Source organism: Sebastes fasciatus (assembly GCF_043250625.1).
Source record: "Sebastes fasciatus isolate fSebFas1 chromosome 16 unlocalized genomic scaffold, fSebFas1.pri SUPER_16_unloc_1, whole genome shotgun sequence".
In the NCBI taxonomy this organism is placed as follows: Eukaryota; Metazoa; Chordata; class Actinopteri; order Perciformes; family Sebastidae; genus Sebastes; species Sebastes fasciatus.
Window position 1 is genome coordinate 5,412 of NW_027428127.1, and position 10,000 is coordinate 15,411.

The 10,000-nt window shown below is 43.5% G+C and overlaps 1 protein-coding gene across 2 annotated transcripts in view; it reads left to right on the forward strand.

The window, feature by feature from the left end:
• Positions 1-4,674: 4,674 nt before the first annotated feature.
• The window catches only part of LOC141763573 (macrophage colony-stimulating factor 1 receptor 2-like), a 35,410-nt gene continuing 30,084 nt past the window's right edge, over positions 4,675-10,000 (forward strand). For both annotated transcript variants that reach the window (XM_074628029.1, XM_074628030.1), the window contains exon 1: positions 4,675-4,831. In XM_074628029.1, coding sequence (XP_074484130.1) covers positions 4,774-4,831 — 58 coding nt within the window. In that variant the 5' untranslated portion in view covers positions 4,675-4,773. The remainder of the gene's footprint in view (positions 4,832-10,000) is intronic.

Below are 10,000 nucleotides of genomic sequence, written 5' to 3' on the forward strand. Positions count from 1 at the left end.
CCCTCAGCTGCCAGAGTCTCAGGAGACGCCAGGAGCACAGGAAGTGACATCGTCAGAGAACAGACAGGAAGCCGAGGAGCCTCCCGGGTCATCCCGCCGCCGTGAGGAAGACGAGGAGAGCTGCCTGTGAAGAGATCAGCCGCCTTCCAGACTAAATGGAGGTCTAATTACCCCGGAGACCTCCTCCTGCCAGGCAGAGCCGAGGGCTTTAAAACCCAGGTGTGAAACATGACATCATCAACAGACTGTGGCAGGTAACAAACTGGGTTATTTGACCCACGGTGATGACTGTAAGGCTGCCAAACAAAAAGGGCTTTGTTTTTTATTATTGATATTTTTTTAAATAATTTTCATATAAAAAAAGGACGCATAAATATGATTAATTTTGAATGAGAGTAAACTGCAGCAGGTCCTGAATCTGATTTATAACTGTATAATGTTCAGCTGCATATTGTGTATTTACTGAGTATTATTCAGACGTGTCTGTGTATATCTGCGTTTTCATAATCTGCTCTGTTTATTCAAACTGCTTCTAGACAAACAGATCGGATTCATGCTGGAACTGAACCTTTATTAAAATACATATCTGAATAACGTGTGAGGATCAGTTTGTTATAAATCAAACTCTGATTAAAGGTGTTATTATTATTTTATAATTAGTGTCTTTGACGACTTTATGAAGATGATTTATCACCACGCAGTCCTGATGAAGCTGACCGGCTGAGTTATTGAATATTAAACTGTTAATAAATCAACACGCAGCCAGTTTCTACTTCCTGTTGTCATGAGGAACAAAGAGAAGTTGGGAAAGTGCTGAATGTGAGAAACTGTTTCCTCCGTCACAAACTCACTGAACCAAAAGAGCTTCCTCTTTTTACCTCTCAAAGCTCAACAACATCTACTGTAACTAACTACATCTACTGTAACTAACTACATCTACTGTAACTAACATCTACTGTAACTAACTACATCTACTGTAACTAACATCTACTGTAACTAACTACATCTACTGTAACTAACTACATCTACTGTAACTAACATCTACTGTAACTAACTACATCTACTGTAACTAACATCTACTGTAACTAACTACATCTACTGTAACTAACTACATCTACTGTAACTAACATCTACTGTAACTAACTACATCTACTGTAACTAACATCTACTGTAACTAACTACATCTACTGTAACTAACTACATCTACTGTAACTAACTACATCTACTGTAACTAACTACATCTACTGTAACTAACTACATCTACTGTAACTAACATCTACTGTAACTAACTACATCTAACTACATCTACTGTAACTAACTACATCTACTGTAACTAACTACATCTACTGTAACTAACTACATCTAACTACATCTACTGTAACTAACTACATCTACTGTAACTAACTACATCTACTGTAACTAACTACATCTACTGTAACTAACTACATCTACTGTAACTAACTACATCTACTGTAACTAACTACATCTACTGTAACTAACATCTACTGTAACTAACTACATCTACTGTAACTAACATCTACTGTAACTAACTACATCTACTGTAACTAACTACATCTACTGTAACTAACTACATCTACTGTAACTAACTACATCTACTGTAACTAACTACATCTACTGTAACTAACTACATCTACTGTAACTAACATCTACTGTAACTAACTACATCTACTGTAACTAACTACATCTACTGTAACTAACATCTACTGTAACTAACTACATCTACTGTAACTAACTAACATCTACTGTAACTAACTACATCTACTGTAACTAACTACATCTACTGTAACTAACATCTACTGTAACTAACTACATCTACTGTAACTAACTACATCTACTGTAACTAACTAACATCTACTGTAACTAACATCTACTGTAACTAACTACATCTAACTACATCTACTGTAACTAACTACATCTACTGTAACTAACTACATCTACTGTAACTAACTACATCTAACTACATCTACTGTAACTAACTACATCTACTGTAACTAACTACATCTACTGTAACTAACTACATCTACTGTAACTAACTACATCTACTGTAACTAACTACATCTACTGTAACTAACTACATCTACTGTAACTAACATCTACTGTAACTAACTACATCTACTGTAACTAACATCTACTGTAACTAACTACATCTACTGTAACTAACTACATCTACTGTAACTAACTACATCTACTGTAACTAACTACATCTACTGTAACTAACTACATCTACTGTAACTAACTACATCTACTGTAACTAACATCTACTGTAACTAACTACATCTACTGTAACTAACTACATCTACTGTAACTAACATCTACTGTAACTAACTACATCTACTGTAACTAACTACATCTACTGTAACTAACTACATCTACTGTAACTAACTAACATCTACTGTAACTAACTACATCTACTGTAACTAACTACATCTACTGTAACTAACATCTACTGTAACTAACTACATCTACTGTAACTAACTACATCTACTGTAACTAACATCTACTGTAACTAACTACATCTACTGTAACTAACTACATCTACTGTAACTAACATCTACTGTAACTAACTACATCTACTGTAACTAACTACATCTACTGTAACTAACTACATCTACTGTAACTAACTAACATCTACTGTAACTAACTACATCTACTGTAACTAACTACATCTACTGTAACTAACTACATCTACTGTAACTAACTAACATCTACTGTAACTAACTACATCTACTGTAACTAACTACATCTACTGTAACTAACATCTACTGTAACTAACTACATCTACTGTAACTAACTACATCTACTGTAACTAACATCTACTGTAACTAACTACATCTACTGTAACTAACATCTACTGTAACTAACTACATCTACTGTAACTAACTACATCTACTGTAACTAACATCTACTGTAACTAACTACATCTACTGTAACTAACTAACATCTACTGTAACTAACTACATCTACTGTAACTAACTACATCTACTGTAACTAACATCTACTGTAACTAACTACATCTACTGTAACTAACTACATCTACTGTAACTAACTACATCTACTGTAACTAACTACATCTACTGTAACTAACATCTACTGTAACTAACATCTACTGTAACTAACTACATCTACTGTAACTAACTACATCTACTGTAACTAACATCTACTGTAACTAACTACATCTACTGTAACTAACTACATCTACTGTAACTAACTAACATCTACTGTAACTAACTACATCTACTGTAACTAACTACATCTACTGTAACTAACTACATCTACTGTAACTAACATCTACTGTAACTAACTAACATCTACTGTAACTAACTACATCTACTGTAACTAACTACATCTACTGTAACTAACATCTACTGTAACTAACTACATCTACTGTAACTATCTACTGTAACTAACTACATCTACTGTAACTAACTACATCTACTGTAACTAACTACATCTACTGTAACTAACTACATCTACTGTAACTAACTACATCTACTGTAACTAACTAACATCTACTGTAACTAACTACATCTACTGTAACTAACAACATCTACTGTAACTACATCTACTGTAACTAACTACATCTACTGTAACTAACTACATCTACTGTAACTAACATCTACTGTAACTAACTACATCTACTGTAACTAACTACATCTACTGTAACTAACATCTACTGTAACTAACTACATCTACTGTAACTAACATCTACTGTAACTAACTACATCTACTGTAACTAACTAACATCTACTGTAACTAACATCTACTGTAACTAACTAACATCTACTGTAACTAACTACATCTACTGTAACTAACTACATCTACTGTAACTAACATCTACTGTAACTAACTACATCTACTGTAACTATCTACTGTAACTAACTACATCTACTGTAACTAACTACATCTACTGTAACTAACTACATCTACTGTAACTAACTAACATCTACTGTAACTAACTACATCTACTGTAACTAACAACATCTACTGTAACTACATCTACTGTAACTAACTACATCTACTGTAACTAACTACATCTACCTGCCTGCCTACCTGACTGACACCCCCTCCTCCTCACCTGCTTCCCTCTGATTCCATCCAGCTCTACTAACCAGTCTGTCTTCGTTCTCCTGCCGGCTGTCCTGTAAGTTCAATTAACTCAATTAACCCTTGAACTCTATGGAGGACGGAAGCTGCCAAAATCAAAACTGAATAAATAAATAAATAAGTAATTAAATGTCCTAAAAGTATATTTAAAGTAATTGTAGGCATTCAATAACATTTAATTAATGCCTACATTTATTTTTTATTTTTTTAATAAAAAATACAAGTATTTATTTATTTATTATAAATATACCATTAAATGTACTCAAATTATAATACATTTAAATGTAGGCATTCAATAACATTGTATTAATGCCTACAATTATATTATTTTAGAACATTGAATGGCATATTTATTTATTTATTTATTTATTTATTTATTTATTTATTTATTTATTTATTTATTCAGGTGTGATTTTGGCAGCTTCCGTCCTCCATAGTAATCTTGATGCCTCAACTCTGCATTGTATTCCTCCTATCCCTTAACTTTCCCTCAAGAGAAACCCAGAGAGGACTCAGACAGGGGTGGAGCGTGGGGGGTGGAGGATGGAGGGTGGAGCATGGGAGGGTGCTGGGTGGCGTTGGGTTGAGGAGAGGAAGTGGGACTCCTTCAGTTTAACTTGAACAGAGTGAAGAACAACAGAGAGGAAGATGAAGGTCCGTTCTCTGCTGCTGTCGATCGTCTTCAGCTGCTGCTGCTCTGCTGAAGGTCAGAAAAACACTTCAACACTCTTTATTCACATCAAACAGATCATAATGCTTCATTAAGGGTTCATTAACACTGTTTATTCACTGTTTAGTACAGTTAATAATGCTTTAGTAACTGTTCATTACACAGATCATAATGCTTCATTAAGGGTTTATTCAACATCAATTAATGCTAGATAGATGATAGATGATCAATAGACAACTTTATTGATCCCTGTGGGGAGACTCGATGGCCACCAAGTCAAACAACAACAAACAACAAACAGAGTTTTTACAATCCACCAATAAATCAATACCGTTATAAGAAGCCCTTTAAGACCTGATCAGCAGCTGAGAGGATCCATGGATCTAAACCTTATCTAGCTGAGACATCACTAGTCGCTCCCTGAGTGAGCTTCTGAGTCCGGTAAACACCATGAAATGGACCGCCTTCAAAATGCAGAAATGGTTTTGTCTGGACCTCAGAGGGTCAGCAGAGCTACAAACACTAACGTCTGTCACTGACTGACTGACTGACTGACTGACTGACTGACTGAGTGTCTGACCGACCGACCGACTGAGTGATGAAGTTACAGGATTGGTCGGCCTACTGTTGGAGTCTCCTCATTGGTCGATGCTCTTTCAGAATGAAAAGGTGGAGAACAGTTCTGTGTTCAGGTTTTCTGGGGAGCGTGTCAGAGGTTCAGTGTCTCATTACATCGTGTTGTTGTTGTGTATGCGCTATTGTTTATGTGCATTTAAGTTAAGTTACGTAATGTTGTGCTTCGTATTGTGTTACCGTACCTTCACACCGAGCGCCAAGCAAACTTTCAACCATGGAAGAATTAACCTCTGTAGCTGCTTTGTTCATGTTGGTGAAGTCCCAGATATGTCAGAAAACCAAACGCCGTCGTGTCTGGGTTCATAACGTCCCCCGGCGGCGAGCTGTATTACATACTGTATCTGTATCTAGCAGCCACGCGTCTCTACGTCGGTATGAACCCAAAGTAAACAGACTGCTGTGATTTAATATCAATAAACGGATCAAAATGATGCCGAAGTAACGACATTATGATGTTGATTTGTAAAAAGACCGAATTCATGTTTTGTAAGATCTGTTACCATGACGACAAGCAAACAACTTTTAAAATGCTTGTTTTCTGAATGGAGTCTGGATGGATCAGCGCCAGGCTATGCTAACATGTTAGCTGCTCCATCAACTCTCAACATGACGTCATCTAGACATAAATACATCAGAGACGTCGTTGTAACGGATCAGTGTTGTAGTCCAGGTCCCTGTCTCGGTTAGACCCTCTAGAGCCCGACTCTGTCTGTAGTCAGCCTCGGTTAGACCCACTAGAGCCCGACTCTGTCTGTAGTCAGCCTCGGTTAGACCCACTAGAGCCCGACTCTGTCTGTAGTCAGCCTCGGTTAGACCCACTAGAGCCCGACTCTGTCTGTAGTCAGCCTCGGTTAGACCCTCTAGAGCCCGACTCTGTCTGTAGTCAGCCTCGGTTAGACCCTCTAGAGCCCGACTCTGTAGTCAGCCTCGGTCAGACCCTCTAGAGCCAGACTCTGTCTGTAGTCAGCCTCGGTCAGACCCTCTAGAGCCCGACTCTGTCTGTAGTCAGCCTCGGTTAGACCCTCTAGAGCCCGACTCTGTCTGTAGTCAGCCTCGGTTAGACCCACTAGAGCCCGACTGTCTGTAGTCAGCCTCGGTTAGACCCACTAGAGCCCGACTCTGTCTGTAGTCAGCCTCGGTTAGACCCTCTAGAGCCCGACTCTGTCTGTAGTCAGCCTCGGTTAGACCCTCTAGAGCCCGACTCTGTCTGTAGTCAGCCTCGGTTAGACCCACTAGAGCCCGACTCTGTCTGTAGTCAGCCTCGGTTAGACCCTCTAGAGCCCGACTCTGTCTGTAGTCAGTCTCGGTTAGACCCACTAGAGCCCGACTCTGTCTGTAGTCAGCCTCGGTTAGACCCACTAGAGCCCGACTCTGTCTGTAGTCAGCCTCGGTTAGACCCACTAGAGCCCGACTCTGTCTGTAGTCAGCCTCGGTTAGACCCTCTAGAGCCCGACTCTGTCTGTAGTCAGCCTCGGTTAGACTCTCTAGAGCCCGACTCTGTCTGTAGTCAGCCTCGGTTAGACCCTCTAGAGCCCGACTCTGTCTGTAGTCAGCCTCGGTTAAACCCTCTAGAGCCCGACTCTGTCTGTAGTCAGCCTCGGTTAGACCCACTAGAGCCCGACTCTGTCTGTAGTCAGTCTCGGTTAGACCCTCTAGAGCCCGACTCTGTCTGTAGTCAGCCTCGGTTAAACCCTCTAGAGCCCGACTCTGTCTGTAGTCAGTCTCGGTTAGACCCAGTAGAGCCCGACTCTGTCTGTAGTCAGCCTCGGTTAGACCCACTAGAGCCCGACTCTGTCTGTAGTCAGCCTCGGTTAAACCCTCTAGAGCCCGACTCTGTCTGTAGTCAGTCTCGGTTAGACCCAGTAGAGCCCGACTCTGTCTGTAGTCAGCCTCGGTTAGACCCACTAGAGCCCGACTCTGTCTGTAGTCAGCCTCGGTTAGACCCACTAGAGCCCGACTCTGTCTGTAGTCAGTCTCGGTCAGACCCTCTAGAGCCCGACTCTGTCTGTAGTCAGCCTCGGTCAGACCCTCTAGAGCCCGACTCTGTCTGTAGTCAGCCTCGGTCAGACCCTCTAGAGCCCGACTCTGTCTGTAGTCAGCCTCGGTTAGACCCTCTAGAGCCCGACTCTGTCTGTAGTCAGCCTCGGTCAGACCCTCTAGAGCCCGACTCTGTCTGTAGTCAGCCTCGGTTAGACCCTCTAGAGCCCGACTCTGTCTGTAGTCAGCCTCGGTTAGACCCTCTAGAGCCCGACTCTGTCTGTAGTCAGCCTCGGTTAGACCCTCTAGAGCCCGACTCTGTCTGTAGTCAGCCTCGGTTAGACCCTCTAGAGCCCGACTCTGTCTGTAGTCAGCCTCGGTTAGACCCTCTAGAGCCCGACTCTGTAGTCAGCCTCGGTCAGACCCTCTAGAGCCAGACTCTGTCTGTAGTCAGCCTCGGTCAGACCCTCTAGAGCCCGACTCTGTCTGTAGTCAGCCTCGGTTAGACCCTCTAGAGCCCGACTCTGTCTGTAGTCAGCCTCGGTTAGACCCACTAGAGCCCGACTGTCTGTAGTCAGCCTCGGTTAGACCCACTAGAGCCCGACTCTGTCTGTAGTCAGCCTCGGTTAGACCCTCTAGAGCCCGACTCTGTCTGTAGTCAGCCTCGGTTAGACCCTCTAGAGCCCGACTCTGTCTGTAGTCAGCCTCGGTTAGACCCACTAGAGCCCGACTCTGTCTGTAGTCAGCCTCGGTTAGACCCTCTAGAGCCCGACTCTGTCTGTAGTCAGTCTCGGTTAGACCCACTAGAGCCCGACTCTGTCTGTAGTCAGCCTCGGTTAGACCCACTAGAGCCCGACTCTGTCTGTAGTCAGCCTCGGTTAGACCCACTAGAGCCCGACTCTGTCTGTAGTCAGCCTCGGTTAGACCCTCTAGAGCCCGACTCTGTCTGTAGTCAGCCTCGGTTAGACTCTCTAGAGCCCGACTCTGTCTGTAGTCAGCCTCGGTTAGACCCTCTAGAGCCCGACTCTGTCTGTAGTCAGCCTCGGTTAAACCCTCTAGAGCCCGACTCTGTCTGTAGTCAGCCTCGGTTAGACCCACTAGAGCCCGACTCTGTCTGTAGTCAGTCTCGGTTAGACCCTCTAGAGCCCGACTCTGTCTGTAGTCAGCCTCGGTTAAACCCTCTAGAGCCCGACTCTGTCTGTAGTCAGTCTCGGTTAGACCCAGTAGAGCCCGACTCTGTCTGTAGTCAGCCTCGGTTAGACCCACTAGAGCCCGACTCTGTCTGTAGTCAGCCTCGGTTAAACCCTCTAGAGCCCGACTCTGTCTGTAGTCAGTCTCGGTTAGACCCAGTAGAGCCCGACTCTGTCTGTAGTCAGCCTCGGTTAGACCCACTAGAGCCCGACTCTGTCTGTAGTCAGCCTCGGTTAGACCCTCTAGAGCCCGACTCTGTCTGTAGTCAGTCTCGGTCAGACCCTCTAGAGCCCGACTCTGTCTGTAGTCAGCCTCGGTCAGACCCTCTAGAGCCCGACTCTGTCTGTAGTCAGCCTCGGTTAGACCCTCTAGAGCCCGACTCTGTCTGTAGTCAGCCTCGGTTAGACCCTCTAGAGCCCGACTCTGTCTGTAGTCAGCCTCGGTTAGACCCTCTAGAGCCCGACTCTGTCTGTAGTCAGCCTCGGTCAGACATACTGAGGTCTAGATTAAAGATGGTTCTGTTGTTCAGTTTATAATCCATCAGTCCTATTTGAATAGTGAGGTTGAATAATAATAATCCTATCAGAGCTGGCAGTTGTTTCAAGGCGACTCTACGCAAATTATACGTATACTATACTGATGTGACCCAGAATAACCCTTTAACACAGTTCACTGAGTGAAGTCAGGCTGCAGGGCTGAGACCATTAACCGAGACCGTGTGTCTCATGGTCTCTCGTGTGTCTCATGGTCTCTCGTGTGTCTCCTGGTCTCTCGTGTGTCTCATGGTCTCTCGTGTGTCTCCTGGTCTCTCGTGTGTCTCATGGTCTCTCGTGTGTCTCATGGTCTCTCGTGTGTCTCCTGGTCTCTCGTGTGTCTCATGGTCTCTCGTGTGTCTCATGGTCTCTCGTGTGTCTCATGGTCTCATGGTCTCTCATGGTCTCATGGTCTCTCGTGTGTCTCATGGTCTCTCGTGTGTCTCCTGGTCTCTCGTGTGTCTCCTGGTCTCTCGTGTGTCTCATGGTCTCTCGTGTGTCTCATGGTCTCTCGTGTGTCTCCTGGTCTCTCGTGTGTCTCATGGTCTCTCGTGTGTCTCCTGGTCTCTCGTGTGTCTCCTGGTCTCTCGTGTGTCTCGTGGTCTCTCGTGTGTCTCCTGGTCTCTCGTGTGTCTCATGGTCTCTCGTGTGTCTCCTGGTCTCTCGTGTGTCTCCTGGTCTCTCGTGTGTCTCATGGTCTCTCGTGTGTCTCCTGGTCTCTCGTGTGTCTCATGGTCTCTCGTGTGTCTCATGGTCTCTCGTGTGTCTCCTGGTCTCTCGTGTGTCTCATGGTCTCTCGTGTGTCTCCTGGTCTCTCGTGTGTCTCATGGTCTCTCGTGTGTCTCATGGTCTCTCGTGTGTCTCCTGG